An 18129-nucleotide genomic window follows, 5' to 3' on the forward strand; every position below is an offset into this window, starting at 1 on the left:
GCCGGCTGGAACTGAGGCTGAGGCGCGGCCGGTGCCGCGACGGCCGGCCCCACCGCCCGCCGATCCGCGGCCCACGTCTTCTGGCACTACTACGCGTCCAGACTATGAGATCCGTAGTGGTGAAAGTGCACCAGAAGGCGCGGGCAGCTGCGCGCCGGGCCAAGTAATCCTGGCGACGCCGGCCGCCGGCGGTGGCCCGACGGGCTTCGACCTCCAGCCGGACCTGGACACGCACGCGGGGCCGAGCCCGGCGCTCGTGCTGCAGGCGCTCACCATGTCCAACGCCAACGACGGCATCAACCTGGAGCGGCTGGAGACGGTCGGCGACTCGTTCCTCAAGTTTGCCATCACGGCGCACTTGTACCTCACGTACCCCAGCATTCACGAGGGCAAGCTCAGCTATCTGCGCTCGAAGCAGGTCAGCAACCTGAACCTGTACCGGCTGGGGCGCGCCAAGGGCCTGGGCCAGCTGATGGTGGCAGCCAAGTTTGAGCCGCACGACAACTGGCTGCCGCCCGGCTACACGGTGCCCGAGGGCCTCGAGGAGGAGATCGTCGTATCGGGCGTGCCGGCTAGCCACCTGAACCTGGCTGACATGACCGACCTGGCGCAGGTAAGAGGTGGAGCCTCCCCTCCCCCCGCCCCCGGCCTCCTGAAGCGGGCCGACGGCCGGCACCGGTGCTCCAGCGAGCCGTGTGTCCGCCGCGCGCCGAGTCTGCCGCCGGCTGAGCCGTGCCGACGGCCGGCACCGGTGCTCCAGCGAGCCGTGTGTCCGCCGCGCGCCGAGTCTGCCGCCGGCTGAGCCGTGCCGACGGCCGGCACCGCTGGTCCACCGAACCGTGTGCCCGCCGCGCGCCGAGTCTGCCGCCGGCTGAGCCGTGCCGACGGCCGACACACGGCGGCCTGCCTCTTGGTACTGCTTGCCCAGCGTGTCCGGCGCTCAGGTGTCGCCGGACGGTAACTGTGCCGACAGCTCCAGCGGTGCCGCTGTCCTGAGGCGCCGCTGCCCGGGCGGTGCCGCTGTCGCTGTCCGCGGTGTCCGTAGTCGCTGTGTTGGGGGGGAGGTTCGCGTTCGCAACGCCATGACGCCCGCTGTCGAAGGTTCGTGACGCCTTGACGCCGGCCGCTGCTGACCACGTGACCGGGCCGCCCTGGACAGGTGTCCGGGGAGGCGGAGGTGCGACGTCTGGTGCGCGACAAGTGCCAGCGCATGAAGCAGCTGGCCGAGGACGCGCCGCTGGACGCCGGCGCCATGCCCTCCTTCCTGCCGTACAACCTGCTGACGCAGCAGAGCATCCCCGACAAGAGCATCGCCGACTGCGTCGAGTCGCTGATCGGCGCCTACCTGGTATCGTGCGGCCCCAAGGGTGCGCTCGTCTTCATGACGTGGCTCGGCATTAAGGTGAGCCCGGGCTGAACAGCGGGGGGGGGGGGGGGAGGAGGGCAGGTGTCAGCCGGGGAGGGTGTGGACCCCGCCTTGGTGGGATAGGAGAGGCTGAAGAGTCAGATTTACATCTACCAGGTGTGTTTTCGTGTTTCCAAGGGTTGTCAAGTGTTTCCACGATGTGGGCTGCCAAATCCGAAGAATTTTCGAGTAACCGAACCTTTTTCGTACTTCTCCAGATGACACCCTTGACCCATGTTCAGGCCGAAGTATCGCGGTTTTAACAAGCTCATCAACAAGAAAGGTTTTGTAAATATAACCTCACATGCCAAAATCATGCATAAATCGCCGAACAATAGGCTTAACTCAACGTTTGCTTAGTAGCCGGCATTTTATTGCCGGAGCTGCCGTTTGACTGGCGCGTTCGTCTGGCGGCCGTGGCGGCCCGCATGCCTCCGGGCCCGCACGTGAGACCGCGCCCGGCCACCAGGTGCTGCCGCGGCTGGACGGCGTCGACGAGGACTTGCCGCGTAACCCGGTGCTGGAGCGCCAGCGACGTCGACCGGCCGGGCCGCCGGCGCCCATCAGCCGGCGCATCGCCTACGGCCAGCTGGCGCCGCCGCCCAGCCCGGTCAGCAGCGACGTGCCCCAGCCGCTGCGGCTGGCGGCGCCGCTGCTCAGCGGACTCGAACGCTTCGAAGCCAGCATCCAGTACGAGTTCCGCGACAAGTTCTACCTGCTGCAGGCGTTCACGCACGCCTCGTACCACCGCAACACGCTGACCGACTGCTACCAGCGGCTGGAGTTTCTCGGTGACGCCGTGCTCGGTACGCGCTGCCGCTGTGGCGGATGATGTGACGGATGATCTGGTGGATGATATGGCGGGTGATGTGACGAGTGATGTGGCGGGCGATGTGGCGTTTAATGTGGCGGGTGATGTGGCGGACGATGTGGCGGCTCGAACGCTTTGCCTTACGCCTCGGAGTGGGTCCGCAGGTCGCCAGTGCGGTCCAGGGCGATTTTCTATGTGTCGACAAACCGTGCCCTTGATTTTCCATGTGTCGCCAAACGGCTAGCTCCCCGTCCCTTGATCGCCAACGCGCGAGAGACCGCGGGGGCCCACGGCCCACAGCCGTGGTCGTTATTAGCGTCCCGCGCCTGTCCCTGGCTGTTCTGGGTGAGCGTCGGACCCCCTGACCCCCATCTCATGATCCCGCGCCGGCAGACTACCTGATCACGCGGCACCTGTACGAGGACCCGGTCGGACCGCTGACCCCCATCTCATGGTCCCGCGCCGGCAGACTACCTGATCACACGGCACCTGTACGAGGACCCGGTCGGACCGCTGACCCCCATCTCATGATCCCGCGCCGGCAGACTACCTGATCACACGGCACCTGTACGAGGACCCGGTCGGACCGCTGACCCCCATCTCATGATCCCGCGCCGGCAGACTACCTGATCACACGGCACCTGTACGAGGACCCGGTCGGACCGCTGACCCCCCATCTCATGATCCCGCGCCGGCAGACTACCTGATCACACGGCACCTGTACGAGGACCCGGTCGGACCGCTGACCCCCATCTCATGATCCCGCGCCGGCAGACTACCTGATCACACGGCACCTGTACGAGGACCCGGTCGGACCGCTGACCCCCATCTCATGATCCCGCGCCGGCAGACTACCTGATCACGCGGCACCTGACGAGGACCCGGTCGGACCGCCGACCCCCATCTCATGATCCCGCGCCGGCAGACTACCTGATCACACGGCACCTGTACGAGGACCCGGTCGGACCGCTGACCCCCATCTCATGATCCCGCGCCGGCAGACTACCTGATCACACGGCACCTGTACGAGGACCCGGTCGGACCGCTGACCCCCATCTCATGATCCCGCGCCGGCAGTCTACCTGATCACGCGGCACCTGTACGAGGACCCGGTCGGACCGCTGACCCCCATCTCATGACCCCCGTGCCGGCAGACTACCTGATCACACGGCACCTGTACGAGGACCCGCGGAACCACAGCCCGGGGGCGCTGACCGACCTCCGCTCGGCGCTGGTCAACAACGCCATCTTCGCCACGCTCGCCGTCCGCTTCAACTTTCACAAGTATTTTCTGCACTACTCGCCCGGCCTCAACCAGGTCATCACCAAGTTCCTGTCGGCGTACGTGGGCCGGGACCGCATCACTGAGGAGGTGAGAGTCTCCGGAGGGGAGGGGAGGGCGCTGCCGGCGCTCATGCGTGCTGGTCGGCGCCGGTCCACGCGGGATACTCCGGCCCGCCAGGACTGTGGCCTGCAGCATCAGCTGTAGACACCAGCTCCGGTTTCGTTTCCACGTGCAGCCCGGCACGTGCCCCGCGTGTTTTCCGAAATACGTGCCTCGCGCCGATGTGAAGCACGGCAGTCGTACTGTCTGGGGTGTCTTGTCTGCTGCGTGGTGGTGTGGCGCCTGCGCTGCCTCGTCCCCGCCCCCCGTACCTGGCCCGCCCCACGTCCCGTCCTGTCCCCACTGTCTAGCATTCCCCGCCCTCGGTACTTGAGGGTGATGATTATTTGAGCTTTAGGGCGTGCCCACTCCAGCGGTCACATATCCCCCAACCCTCAGTACTTCATCCACCCCGTTCCGCCTTGGCACCTGTGCCCTCTCCCCAGTGCTAGGTGGCGGAAGTGTAGTGGTTGACACGTCTGCGTTAATCACTGCGCGTCTGGGAAACCAGAGGTGCGGAGTCCGGTTCCCGCGGTGCCCGCCCTTCCTTCCAGGGTGATAGGCCGGCGACGCCTCAGAAGCTGAGAGCGTCGTAAAGCCCCAATGATGACCTCTCCTCAGTATCTGACCCCACCCCCAGTTAAAGACCCCCCCCCCACCTCCAGTTCGAAACCCCCACCCCCAGTGCGGGACCCCCGCCTCCAGTTAAGGACCTCCACCCCCAGTTCGACTCACAAACCCCAGTACCTTACCACCCCTACCCGTTCAGCCTCGATTGTCCCGCCCTTAGAAGCTGACCTGACCTGATCTGCCTCGCCCGTCCCTCCGCTTATGTCCGACCCGACCTGCCTGTCGGCCTCCCCGCCCCCAGCATCTGACCAGTCGAACCTGCGCCTCCCTCAGGATCTGACCAGGCCCACTGCGCCGCCCCCAGCATCTGACCAGCCCCACCTGCGCCTACCTCAGTATCTGACCAGCCCCACCTGCGCCGCCCTCAGTATCTGACCAGCCTCACCTGCGCCGACCTCAGCATCTGACCAGCCCCATCTGCGCCGGCCTCAGTGTCTGACCAGCCCCATCTGCGCCGGCCTCAGTATCTGACCAGCCCCATCTGCGCCGGCCTCAGTATCTGACCAGCCCCATCTGCGCCGGCCTCAGTATCTGACCAGCCCCATCTGCACCGCCCTCAGTACCTGTACATCCAGGAGGACGAGTGCGACGAGGCCGAGGACATCGAGGTGCCCAAGGCGCTGGGCGACGTGTTCGAGTCGGTGGCCGGCGCCATCTACCTGGACTCGGGCATGTCGCTGGACACCGTGTGGCGCGTCTACTACGGCATGATGCAGACCGAGATCGGTACGACCCCCGACGCCGGACGGTCGCGCGGCGACAGGCGACCCCTCCGGCACACAGTGGACTGGCGCCGCTGTTGGCCGCCGGTTGTCGGCCGCACGCCGTCGGAGGCTGCGCGGTCCCGAAGCTGCTTCCCCGGTCCCCGGTCTGAGCTGGCTTTAGGGCTGTCTGGCGGGTGTCGTAACCAGCCTTGGCGGCGGCTGGCCGTTACGAAACGCCATCAGACCGAGGGTCGGTTTTCCTGGTTGCAACTGTCAGGTGATTGTGTAACGAACAACACGGCATTGCTAGTGGGAGCTACTTTCCACGGTGGTCACGCCTAATTAATTTCTGCTCCGCCTGTTATGTTTCGTGAGCAATGTTGTAGTGGGGTCTGCATGGCGTGCACTGTATTTCGCCCCTGCTTTACGGGACGACCGCGTGGGCTCGCACGTGTCCGCTCGCTAATTGAGGTGTTAAAGCGTCAAGACCATGTCCATCCGATCGGTTTGATGCGCTGCTGAGTGTGATGATCAGCTAGTCTGACGAGGATCGATGCGTGTCTGACCGAGGTCGGGTGCTGTGCAGTCGGAGGTGGGCGACGTGCCCGCCGTCACTCCGCCCCAACTCCGTTGCAGAGGCGTTCAGCGAGCGTGTACCCAAGTCGCCGATCCGCGAGCTGCTCGAGCTGGAGCCGGACACGGCCAAGTTCAAGTACGTGAGCCTGCGCCCGCCCCGCCGCCGCGCTCTCGTGGACCGGCCGGCCGGCCATCTCGTGGACCGGTTATATCTCAGTGGCCTTGCGTGCGGCCGCGTCATAACCGTCACCCGTTCAGCGCGCGTACGTGTGTTCCTGTGGGCTGGAAGAGCATTGTACCCCTGGGCAGCGGCGCTGGTGCGGCTCCAGACCCGCCGCCGGTGCCGGCCGGGCCCGACTCTGACCGCCGCCTCCTCCGGCAGGAGGCCCGAGCGCTGCATCAAAGGCAAGGTGCGCGTCACGGTCGAGGTGTTCGGCAAGGGCTCGTACAAGGGGCTCGGCCGCAACTACCGCATCGCCAAGTGCACGGCGGCCAAACGCGCCCTGCGCGCGCTCAAGCGCATGAAAGCCAACCGCGTGACGCGCGACCAGCTCTTCATGTACGGCTCCGGCGACGCCGCCTAGCGGCGACTGGCGGTCCGGAGGTCGCTGTCGAAGAGTCGACTGGCCTGCGGGAGACGCCCGCCTCGGCGTACGTCCTTTCGCGTGTGGTCATCCGCGGTTTGAACTGAACGACGCGAGGTAGTTACGAATCCACCAGTGATTGGTGGCGTTTAATTTGTGACGGTGATCCGCACCGTTCCCGAAAGTGCTCGGTCCAATTATTGTTTGCCCCATTCTGGAGGAAGTGGAGGCAGACGCGCAAGCCAGGACCGGCTGTGGAGCAGCAGTACTGGCGGACGCGTCTAGACTGCCGGCTGTCCGTCGCCGCCGCCGGTGGACGGACGGCCGCACAGTGGTGACGCGTCCGCCCCCCCCCCCCCCCGCTTTTGTAGTGACGTCTGCATGGGGTGCCCGCACCCGCTCCTTATTTCTGCCCGCTCGTCCTCAGCTATCCTATGCTTTTAGCTTCATCTGAGTGGTAATGGCACTGCGTTGTCTGCTGACGTGGTCTCACCCGGTCGCGGAAAACTATCTTCGTTGCGAAACGTTTAACACGATATGCCAACATATATATCCACCAACTTAACCCGATTCGTATGCATAAATATATGATTCAGACAGACTACACGGCATTTGTTCGCTGTCAGATATAGATCCAGGATCTATGCCGCACTTAAAATGCGGCGTAAGCTCTGACACGGCCCGACCGATCGACCGCGCTCCCACCCGTCACCGCGTCGCGCGCTGTAACCTGTCGCCGCTGCGGTCAGACCGACCGAACGACCGCGCTCGAACCCGTCGTCGCTGCGGCCAGACCGACCGACCGACCGCACTCGAACCCGTCGTCGCTCTGGCCCGACCGACCGCGCTCGGACATGTTGCCGCCACCACGTCCCGTTCTAGCGCACTCCCGCAACTCCTACTCGCGGCGCCGGTACACGACCAGTCCGGCCGTGGCGGCGCGTCACGTGCCAGGGAACAGCCCCGCCTCCCTCGCCCTCTCCCAGCGCAGCGGCCCGGTGCGGGGCCGCGTGCGTCGCTATAAAGTCGCTGAGGAGAGGCGCACCGAGGCAGCGCCTGACCCGACTGATGGACGGAGAGAAACAGGACCCAGCCGCGATGTCAAGCCATGTAACCGGACAAAGAGGCACACGGCGAAGGCTCGCACCGAAAACGTTCATGTAAAGCTTGTAAAGGATAGCAAAACAGCCAACAGAACCAAATTTGTAACAAACAATATGGCGGCTACTGCCAGGCGCGGCGCAGCGATTGCACTAATCTTCCGCCCGACACAACACTGCATAGGCTTGTCATGAGGATGCGAGCACCTAAGCCGGGAGGCCGCGAAGGCACGGCCTCAGCCCCGCAAACAGGGCCAACCATGGCCCAGCTCAGGGGCTGCCGGCGCCTCATCAGCCTGTGGTCGCGTCGTTGGCTGCCTTGGCCGCCTCCAGGATGGGTTTGGCGCCGAGCTGCAGCAGCAGGTTGGCCACATCGACCCCCAGCTTCTCGGCGGCAGCCAGCCGAGCGTGCTCACTGCTCGGCGCCCAGACGGCCACGAAGTGTGGCGGCTGACCGTCCCCGCCGCCGTTACTGCAGCCGGGCCTGGCGTCGCCGTCGTCGCCGTCGCCGTCACCGCCGGCCGGCAGCTGCACGGCCAGCGTGCGCCGGATCTCCTGGCTTCCGTCCAGGCTCCAGACGCCGCCGGTCAGGTGCAGCGTCTCGTCGTGCAGCTGCGAGCGCACGGCCACCGGCACCGAGCAGCCGCCCTCCAGCTGGCGCAGGAAGGCGCGCTCCGCCACGCAGCTCAGCCGCGTCGGCCGGTCGGCCAGCTCCGCCACCAGCCGCAGCACGGCCGCGTCGCCGTCCCGGCACTCCAGGCCCAGCGCGCCCTGGCCCACCGCGTACATGCAGTCCTCGTGGGAGAGTACCTGGCGGCACACCAACGGACGCCGCTGTGACGCCGCGTCGACAGGTGGCACATAAGGACGGACACGCGCCGGGGCCAGGACCAGACCAGCCGGGCTCAACGGCGAACGATAAGGACGGACACGCGCCGGGGCCAGGACCAGACCAGCCGGGCTCAACGGCGAACGGACACCGATGCCAAACACGGCACAACTAAAAGGTCGGCGTAAACCGTACAATGTCTGCAGTGATAGCCGACGTAAAAGGTCGCCCTAACGTGCGCTCAGTCATCCGCTGAAGCTCTGAACGGTGGCGTCGAGCGCGCAGCGGCGCTACTCACGTGGCTGATGCGGTCCGCCCAGCCCATGCGCGTGATGCCGGCGACGGCCAGCACGATGGCGTCGAACGCTGCCTCGCCGTCGCCCGTGTCCAGCTTGCGTAGCCGCGTGTTGAGGTTGCCGCGCACCGAGGAGATGGTCAGTTGCGGGTAGCGCCGCTGCAGCTGGGCCGCCCGGCGCAGCGACGAGGTGCCTGTTGGGTGCGGCCGGTCCGGTCACATACGCCGTCAAACGGCCGGCTCACACCATCCTCTCAAGCTCGCGAGATGGCGGTCGCCGCGGGGACTAGAACTCCGAACCTCTGGTTTACCAGACACACGATGAAACCACGGCTACCACCACCCAACGATACTACCAGACTGGTGTTGCTGTCATGGACAGCAGACACTCGGCTGTCATCTGTTACAGACAGCAACAGCCGAGTCATCGCGGCCGATACCCCACAGCCGCCCAGCACGAGGTGCACCGTCGCGGCCCGTGCAGGACGACTGCGCTGGCTGCCGGCCGGCGGCCGCCGCTCACCGATGATGCTGCCGGCGGGAAGGCAGGTCAGCCGCTTGGTGCGGTGCTCCTCCTTCATGACCACGGCGTCCCTGGGGTCCTCGCGCCTGTAAGCGGGCCAGGCCAGGCCGTCAGCGCCCGCACCGACCAGAGCAACAGCCCGCCATCGGCAGCAGGGGCCTCGGGCTGACACACCAGCAACTGAGGTCAAGGTGGCCGCGGGCTTGCCGCTCGGTGCGATACTATCTCCGCTCGTCTGACGTGTCCATTGAAAATATGCCGTCCAAAGGCAAAGAGGCCGTTGCGCCATTAGGTAAAATAGCACTCAGATCTTACTGCCTTTGGACCTCGCCCACGACGCGTGTCGCGTGTCGTGTTGTAGCCTGGCGCTGTGTTGACGCGCGGACGTGTCGACGGAGCATTGGGACCGGCCGGCTGACCATGAAGCCGCCTGTCATTCATCACGTGAGGGCGGCATCGCACCGGGCGCCAGCCGCCTCCACCTGTGGCGCTCCACATTTTTGCTGACAACTGCCTGGTCGCCAGGTGCTTCCTCTGAGCCCCCTCCCCCCTTACATGAGACAGCACGAGACAGAGGCGGATCAAAGATGGGAGGAGGGGAGGGGCGGGGGGGGGGGGCAACGAGGTGATCGTCTCCCTGGCGTTTTTTTTTACGCCGGACGCAACAATTTTCCCACCTTCGAGCCTTACGGCGGTCAAGAAGGGTCGCAATCAGAGATGAATGGCCCAAAAGCTGACAAAAGGTCTCGTAACTGATTGCGAGCGTCGTGCATAGATAATATTTGGGGTGCATTAAGCCGTTCGGGGGCCCTCACGCTGTTGACGCGGTCCTTAACCAAACTTTAAGCACTCTCGATCGGTGAGGGGCCTTCCGCGTTGGTCTTTGAATTTTCCGTTGGTTCTGAGTGCCCTACGCCGATGCCCGAGGCCCCGCATCGTATCCCGCCCGCCACTGGCGCGGACCTTGGGTCGTTATACACCGCCCGCCGGCAGCCGCGCGGTGCACAGCCTGGGCCCACTGCCGCTGTCTATGCCAACTGCAGCGACGGGTGGCGCGGCCTTGTGGTTGCAAGCCGGCATGCTTTAATCTAGCACACATGCTACAGGCGGGAGGGGGGGGGGGGCGCCCGGCACCCTTCTGAAGAAATCGCCGACCACCCTGTGGGAGAAATCCTGAATGCATGCCTCGCAGAAGAAACGTGATCAAGTGCACGATCACTTTATGTAATGACGGGACCGCTGTTAAATTCAGCTGCGCGAAAACGCAACGTATACTAAAAAATGATAAGGAAAGATTTAGATCGCAGCAATCCTTTGCAGGTATTGGGGGGGGGATGTTTCGGAATGACAATTAACAACAGAACGTTTCGTTAGAATCTTTGTGCAACATCATTCGAAACGCAGAACATCATGCGAATTGACGTGAGCCGTAGAGCAGCCACTGCCCGTCATCCACATCCCCTTGTCTGCCCGATCCGGGTTCGGGCCCTTCTCAATATAGTCCCGGGCGGTTGGGGGTCGCGTCGGCTGTGTGTGGTGCGCGCGGTGCGGAGTGTCATACCAGCCCCCCCCCCCTCACGGACCGACCGGCCGAGGGCCGCACCTGCCTGCCGACACATAACCGGCGACAGGGCACACCGCTTCAGCGCCGAGCAATGCACACAGCGCGCGGCCGGAGACGACGGGCAACGCCGAGCCCCAGGCCCAGGCCCGCACGACCGCGCTGCACTGCTGCCGTGACGTTATGTCGGCAGATCCGACGGCGCAAGACAGCGATTATCAGCGAGGCGGTGCCTGCGGAGCTCCAGCCGCCTAGCACCGACCGAGCGCACTTTGCACTGGCCTTCATGTTCAGAGCCAGACTGGTCGTGTCGCCACGACGCTTTTAGTAAAAGGAAGCAGACCTCTAATGTGTGCAGTAAGATTTCCAAGGCAAGCATGTAAGCTGCTTGATTAAGCAAGTGCTTCTGTGACGCTGCATCGTCCACAGAATTTTGTCTTCGCCTTCGCAAATCATGCGAAGTGAGAATGTCAAACTGTAAAAAGCCGGAAAGTATGATACAGACCAAGATCTTGTGGACCACACGTCGCGGCGACATCATAGTAACTACCAATGCCAGAGGGGGAGAGGCTCCGTCGCATCAGTGGCGGCATGGGTCGGCGGACGTAGACCATCACGCGCACCCGAGCGCCAACCACGCGATGTCGGCCTATTTTGGGGGGCGTCTGTACGGACTTTTGTCAATCTCAGCGGCCGGAGCATGGTTAGAAATGAAGCCAGCTACACGGTGTGACAGAACGCACTGTGAACCATCATTTGGCGATGTCAGCACTGTTTGACCCGCAATAGCGCCAGCACTAGACGGGCGGGCGGCCGGGTCACATTCTTCAGAATCGGCCTCACGAGAGGCGGACGCCGCCCGACCGAGAGGACTCACCAGAGGCGGACGCCGCCCGGCCGAGAGGACTCACCAGAGGCGGACGCCGCCCGGCCGAGAGGACTCACCAGAGGCGGACGCCGCCCGACCGAGAGGACTCACTCGCAAATGGCGCCAATGATCATGCCGGGCGGCAGAGTGGTCGGCAGGTCCTTGAGCGAGTGCACCACCATGTCCACCTTCCCCTCCTCCAGCGCCCGCTCCAGTTCCTTGGTGAACAGGCTCTTCTCGCCGATCTTGCTGAGAGGCTTGTTTAAGATCTGGTCACCAGTAGTGGTCATCCCCACTGACGACAGACAGATGGCTGGTTCAGCAACGACGCCTCAACAACCGGCCACACACCGGGGTCGAGCTGAAGAACGCAGGTGCATCACAATTATAGTCCCCAAGCTCATGTCCTTTGTGAAACCGCAATTGCTGGCGAGATATACATTCTCCGTAGTCAACAGCATACGGGTTGTTGTGCAACTCAAGCTAGTTTCAAAATCGGGACCAACGACCGCACACAATCGAACATATAGACAGGATGACTTCTCACAGTTGTAAACAACAAACGTGTTGTTACACAACTTAAACTAGGTTCAAAATCGGGCAAAAAACGCACACAACCGCACATGCAGACGGAATAACTGTTCACCACCGCAAGCCGTGACCGCGTTTTTATGTAACACACACTAGCACCAAAATCGAGAACGGGTAAAATCTGCGTGATCGACGCCCGCTCGATGACAATCGCACGGAAAAGTGGCAGAAACGGACCTGAAATGCACACTGCGAGCTTAGTCATGCAAAGGCACCGCACACCGAGCCGTCGTTCCACCCCGCCGCCAGCCTAACATGCGTCTGCATTAACGACAGCGCAAATCAACGGCACAAACGTTTTCACAAGACGAGATGGAACATGGCAAGACACACGTCAGCGGAGGGGGCACCGCACGGGAGGGAAAGACACGACGCATCATTGGAGCACCCATCTCACCTATTTCTGTCTCCAGCTGGGGGTTCAGCTTCTTTAGCTCTGCCTCTACCCACTTAGCTTGGGCCATGGCCAGCTGGAACACGCAGGGAGCTAGTGAGGGAAGCAAAAACAACGCGGCAGACGGAGGCTGCTTCCCGTATAACGGCAATGCACACTAATCCTGCAATGATTGAACGAAACACGCGAGGAAACTACACAGCCCGGGCTAGAAAACCAGAGGCCAACCCGGCACGACAAGCTAGAGAGCAGCGCGAACAACATACCACCCACGGACTGCGCTGTCGGAGGGCCTAGATGACAAGTGGGTTGACTGCACAACGTTTGTGTACTGGAAAACGAGACTGCAGTTATTTCTGTTCCAATCTGACGACATACGGTTGTAATTTCTCCGGCAGACCGAGGCGCAGCTTGACAAGTTTCAACATCACAATCAATGATCGCTTTAGACAAACAATATGATTGGTAAAATCCATCTCTGGCGTTTGAGCGCCAAAAGGTTTCAACTGTGTTTACATTGTCAAGAAGAAAAGTTGTACATTCTCACTGCTTTAATGCACCTATGGGTTTACCAGCCTTTATGAAACCGGCTTATTTACACTTTGTACTTCGATATGGCGTAAATTCGTAGGTTCGTAGACTCGCTTCATGAAACTATGCCACGGTGACATGCTAAATCACGTGATCCCAAATCGCAAGATCACGCGGTCAAAACGTACAAAACGATTCATGTTGATTTTTTCTGGCTCACGTTCAATCGACCCGCTGATAACCGTCCTATCCCCCCCCCCCTCTCATCAATGTCCGATACACCAAGCTGACTCAGCTGTGGGGGTTCCCCAGTGTCCCCCCCCCCCCTCCCCTGCTCTGACCGGACCCTCGCCGACCCTCGCACAGCTGCTTGAGACGACACGCTGCCACGGGTGGAACAGGAGCGCATCGGTGACACGATGCCACGGGTGGAACAGGACCGCATCGGCGACACGATGCAATGGGTGGATCAGGGGGTACCGCAGTCGGCGAGCGTGGCGGCGGGCCAAGCGGGCGACGCCGCCGTTCGGTGACGTCAAGGCCGGGACGCGTGACGTCACGGCGGAGTTTCCCGGCCACGGGACGGAGGCGGGGCGGTCCCAGCTCCTCGGCACGCATCCGGCCGACACACCACCAGGCCGTTCCCGCCAAGCATTGGTGTAACTTAGGCACCTTCAAAGGGTGTGGAGGCTTTTCAGCTTTGTAGGCTTTCAACAACGAGTTGCCGCTGAAGCGTACTGCTTCTGAATACCGGCAAGGGGGGTATGGGCGCTGTGGGGTAAGCCTTCGCTTTAAATCCTGATATCTCCCCCGGCCATAAGTCGGACCAGTACTTGCGCCCGCCTGCTTCTAAGCACCTGTGCACGAATCGCCCGGCTTTGCCACAGACAACTAGCGCGGAGCCACGGAATTTGTGGCGGTCAGGGTACCAAAGGCCAAACGCCTGGCTCAGTGTTTCCGTCGCTTCCTGGGCAGGTGGTTGACAGTGCCAGCGACGGCAGACAAGACGCCAGTGTCGGCGTCAAAATACGCCAGTGCCGGCGTCACAATACGCCATTGCCGGCGTCACAATACGCCAGTGCCGGCGTCACAATACACCAGTGCCGGCGTCACAATACGCCAGTGCCGGCGTCACAATACGCCAGTGCCGGCGTCACAATACGCCAGTGTCGGCGTCAAAATACGCCAGTGCCGGCGTCACAATACGCCATTGTCGGCGTCACAATACGCCAGTGCCGGCGTCACAATACGCTAGTGCCGGCGTCACAATACGCCAGTGCCGGCGTCACAATACGCCAGTGCCGGCGTCAAAATACGCCACTGCCGGCGTCACAATACGCCAGTGCCGGCGTCAAAATACGCCAGTGCCGGCGTCACAATACGCCATTGCCGGCGTCACAATACGCCAGTGCCGGCGTCACAATACGCCAGTGCCGGCGTCACAATACGCCAGTGCCGGCGTCAAAATACGCCAGTGCCGGCGTCACAATACGCCAGTGCCGGCGTCACAATACGCCATTGCCGGCGTCACAATACGCCAGTGCCGGCTTCACAATACGCCAGTGCCGGCGTCAAGGGGAAGGCGGCGAGCGGCCACGCAACACGGCGCAAACAGGATTAGAGAATTGGTGCAACCTGATTACACCGGAAAGTGGTTGACAACATACAAAAACACGGCCTATATACCTCATTGCACGGTCCAACTCATTTAGAATGGAAGCCATTAACGGAAACATGCGTAGATGACACACAAAATACACGCCTTAGCCTGCGATTACGCTCAGCTGCAACTAACCTAACAGGTAGAGGTTGCCTAGTCAGCATGGATTAGCTGCAGTACACCACGCTAGTCCCTGAAGACACAAGCAAATCACTTACTGACTGATCCTAACTTAGAACGCAACAGAGTGACCAGGCGGAATACTTGACCCTGACCAGCCTCGCTGACATCGACGCCTTCTGCACCATAGCAGCGGAGGACTACCTTACCAACCCCAAAGCCTATGCGCCGGCGCAACATGGTGAGCTCACTGTGGCGGGTGGCCTCGCATAAACTGGACTTAAAATGGCATTGCACTTAAGGCCTGCCCGTGGGACAATATTACGCTGCAAAATAGCTATTCAAACAAAGTCCACCGGCACTACAGTCGCGCGCCCCGCCAGCTGACCCCGCCCGGACTAAACAGTGATTCGTCAGCTGACCCTCCCCGGACCCAACGGTGGTCCGCCAGCTGACCTTGCCCGGACCAAACGGTGGTCCGCCAGCTGACCCTGCCCGGACCAAACGGTGGTCCACCCGCTGACCCTGCCCGGACCCAACGGTGGTCCGCCAGCTGACCCTGCCCGGACCAAACGGTGGTCCACCCGCTGACCTTGCCCGGACCAAACGGTGGTTCACTGACCGACCTGCCCGGACCAAACAGAGGTCCACTGACTGAACTGCCCGGACCAAACAGAGGCCCCCGGCTGAGAGACGTTCCATGACAGACCATAAATTATCATTTTGTCCTACCACCTGCGGTTAAGAGCTGAACTATTACCTGCCACTCTGTATCAGCTCGGGCGCACCCCGGCCGGCTGACGCCGATTCAAAGCTGCTGACACTGCCGCCCTGCATCAGCTCGGGCGCACCCAGGCCGACTGACGCCGATTCAAAGCTGCTGACACTGCCGCCCTGCATCAGCTCGGGCGCACCCCGACCGACCGACGCCGATTCAAAGTATCTGACACTGCCGCCCTGCATCAGCTAGGGCGCACCCCGGCCGGCTGACGCCGATTCACGCGATGCTCCCTGAACGCAGACCGCAGTCCAGTATCACTGCCATTATTGCGCTCCAGAAAATCAAGAACAAATATCCGCAACATTTGCTGATGTTCATGTCCTTTCTTCCTCACGTCTGTAACTGCATGCTTGCAGTGGCAGCTGGCAAGCCTGTAGGTCCGTGCGTCCAACTCATGCTTACGTCTACATTAGGTAACACGTGTGACCACTCCCAAGTGCCGAACACTCTACCGTTCGCGCGTTTCTCAGCCTGAAATTGCTGAGAGCAGCTTATTTTGACCAGGCATCCGGCAAATGGCCGATTAATCGTTACTGGAGGTCAGCCGTTGGCCGTCTGTTGACAAGGCCCGTGTCGGCCTGGTCGCGGTTAGAGCAAGATGTGATGGGTAAGGTTCCGCCGGATGGGTCGGCTCGCGAGCGCTGGGCTGCGAACTGCGATCCCAGCAAGCCAACCGCTCCTCACACCTTAGCCGAGCCCGTAACAAGCGCCAGACGTCCCTACGCTGCGCAGTCCGGCCACTGGCCCTGTTGTAGCTGCATGGTGGGTTTAGAAGTTCAGTCCATGCCAGTCAAATGGCCTCCCTCTTCCACGCTCACGTGCTTCCCAGCAGCCGCGGTGATGGGCGAACTCGCTACTCCTACCGAGTTTACCGCCTGGCGCTGCTAGCCTCATCGCTGATTTATCCGCTGTCATGGTGTCTCAGCACTCAATATCTGTGGTTAGTACCCATGATGGTCCAATATCCCCTATCAGAATCTGTGGTGGTCCTCTATCTCCCATCAATAGCTGTGACAGTCCAATCTTGTGTAAATAAGAAGGGTTTTGGGCTCCTCGTCTCCAGGCATTGTGAGTTGATTTTCAATGCACCATGAAATATGTTGAAGGTTGTGAGCAAACTGTGTATAGCCACAAGTGACCATGAGCTCAGATGAAATATCAAGTCTTGGCAATACAGCCAATGCTTTTCTGATAACGTCATCTAACCAGAACCTCCTGGTATACCGCAGGTTGAATGTCTCCCATTGACTGCCACTGTAATCCATTGTCTCTGCTCAAAAGCTGTGAAGGATCCTGTCACAATTAATCAGCTATAAAGGTTCTCCATCTCTCACCAGCTGTAAAAACCTACCTCACTCTTTCTTGTCCCAATTCGTATTTTCTTTTCCATCTTCAAGAATATTGAAAATGTTGTACAGGAATGTACTCTGTATCACTTGATGATCACAACCGGAATGAAGAGCTGTCCTTGTTTGGTTCTACTCTGAAACATTTAGCGGCCATGGAGTCTACAACATTAATAGGGAAAATATCACATCTTGTATCAAGATCACACATGACAAAAAAGGTGACAACACAAACGAAACAGAGTAGTGACTCTGGAAGCTCACAGGAGACTCAGAGCTAGAAGCACAATGATAAGGATTGTAACACAGCATTAAAAGAATGAGTATATGTTGATATAAAAGTCACTTGTTAATGTTCATTTCTTTTCATCTCAACATGCTCCCAATAGCTTGAATGGGCAGGTTGGGTTCTGGGAACATGCTTAACACAGCTTGTGTAAACCATGAACCCAACACCCAAGTGCTGTCCAATGCAAAGGACAATTTCCCCTGTGAATCACCCAGGGCTTTCACCAGTGATACCACATAATCATTCCATGGACCTAGTCGCTACAAAAAGGCAGGTAGGTACCAAGGCAGGGTCCTGCCCTTGCTGTGTGAAATAACAAGGAAAATTTAAGAAACAATTGAAGGATAATATGGCTGGAAACCTTAAATGTCCATTTCACCAGCACGCTTCCGAACAAACATTCCTGTCGCCAATCTTTCTAACACCATACCCTGCAATCCAATGCATCGTTCAAGCACTATGTCCATAACTGTAACAACCACAGCACAAGAAAACAGTAAGAGAGAATCTGCGCATACCCGCCGGCCGTCACACTGTACTGTTACAGCAACCACAGCTGCGCGGACCGCACCACGCGCCACCTCAACGCTCGAGTGAGTGGTGCGAGTCGGGAACGGTGTTCGTATATATTCCTGTAGACGTAAAAACGCCACTTGTGGAGTCCCCTACAAGGCTACCAAATCAGAGAGGTTTTCTTGCCCGGATGCGGCCCGATAAACGCCGTAACAGCCGTGGCCGTGGCCCAATGTCGGGCATCGCGGCTTTTTACCCTGCCCTTCGACCTGGAGAGTAAGTTTTCCAAGTATGACAAAGGCATGCATCCTGAGCATCGATATATGTTTTTTTACGGTATTCATAAATCAAGCGAATAAATGCCGGGGTATCGCGTTTTGTGACATTCAACTTTAACCTTGAAAGTTACTCTTTGGAAGTGTGGCAGAGCTGACATCTGACGCATTCATATGATGCAATTTTCGTGGCATTTCTTAAGCAAACGAGTAAATTTCCGGGTACAGCGTCTTGTGACATTGGCTTTTGATTCTTGTGAGATTATTTTTTAGGTGTGATGAAACTGAACATCACGAATATTAAAATGACAGGAATTTTATTGTAGGTCCTAACGGAAGCAAATCATTGCCGGGGTTTG

The 18129-nt window shown here is 60.3% G+C and overlaps 2 protein-coding genes across 3 annotated transcripts in view; one reads left to right on the forward strand and one right to left on the reverse strand.

Moving 5' to 3' along the window:
* Positions 1-6698, forward strand: part of Dcr-1 (Endoribonuclease Dcr-1) — a 23011-nt gene extending 16313 nt beyond the window's left edge. Inside the window, exons 21-27 of the mRNA XM_037231806.1 lie at positions 20-613; positions 1160-1402; positions 1875-2211; positions 3371-3588; positions 4791-4956; positions 5571-5646; positions 5893-6698. Of these exons, the coding sequence (XP_037087701.1) occupies positions 20-613; positions 1160-1402; positions 1875-2211; positions 3371-3588; positions 4791-4956; positions 5571-5646; positions 5893-6094 (1836 nt within the window). The 3' untranslated portion in view covers positions 6095-6698. The remainder of the gene's footprint in view (positions 1-19; positions 614-1159; positions 1403-1874; positions 2212-3370; positions 3589-4790; positions 4957-5570; positions 5647-5892) is intronic.
* On the reverse strand, positions 6134-17575 carry Hmbs (porphobilinogen deaminase-like protein l(3)02640). Of its 2 annotated transcripts, none has more exons than XM_037230543.1 (7): positions 17501-17567; positions 16699-16825; positions 12259-12331; positions 11382-11565; positions 8842-8927; positions 8322-8512; positions 6134-8004 (listed from the first exon to the last, which is right to left on the reverse strand). In XM_037230543.1, exons 2-7 carry the CDS (start codon positions 16735-16737, stop codon positions 7486-7488), a joined length of 1092 nt encoding a protein of 363 aa, XP_037086438.1. In that variant the 5' UTR covers positions 16738-16825; positions 17501-17567; the 3' UTR covers positions 6134-7485. The 2 variants fall into 2 exon arrangements, with proteins under 2 accessions (XP_037086438.1, XP_037086437.1); XM_037230542.1 differs by having other exon boundaries at positions 6135-8004; positions 16699-16830; positions 17501-17575.
* Positions 17576-18129: the final 554 nt, after the last annotated feature.

Source organism: Pollicipes pollicipes, unplaced genomic scaffold (genome assembly GCF_011947565.3).
Source record: "Pollicipes pollicipes isolate AB1234 unplaced genomic scaffold, Ppol_2.1 Scaffold_6686;HRSCAF=7923_pilon_pilon_pilon, whole genome shotgun sequence".
In the NCBI taxonomy this organism is placed as follows: domain Eukaryota; kingdom Metazoa; phylum Arthropoda; class Thecostraca; order Pollicipedomorpha; family Pollicipedidae; genus Pollicipes; species Pollicipes pollicipes.

Excerpts from the sequence above, each read along its gene's own strand:
- Hmbs (XM_037230543.1), bottom strand. The coding sequence starts at position 16,737 with ATGGAAAAGAAAATACGAATTGGGACAAGAAAGAGTGAG. Across the intron at positions 12,332-16,698 it reads TTGGGACAAGAAAGAGTGAG|CTGGCCATGGCCCAAGCTAA; the intron begins GTAGGTTTTTAC and ends TGCGTGTTCCAG. Across the intron at positions 8,005-8,321 it reads GGGCGGACCGCATCAGCCAC|GTACTCTCCCACGAGGACTG; the intron begins GTGAGTAGCGCC and ends GTGTGCCGCCAG.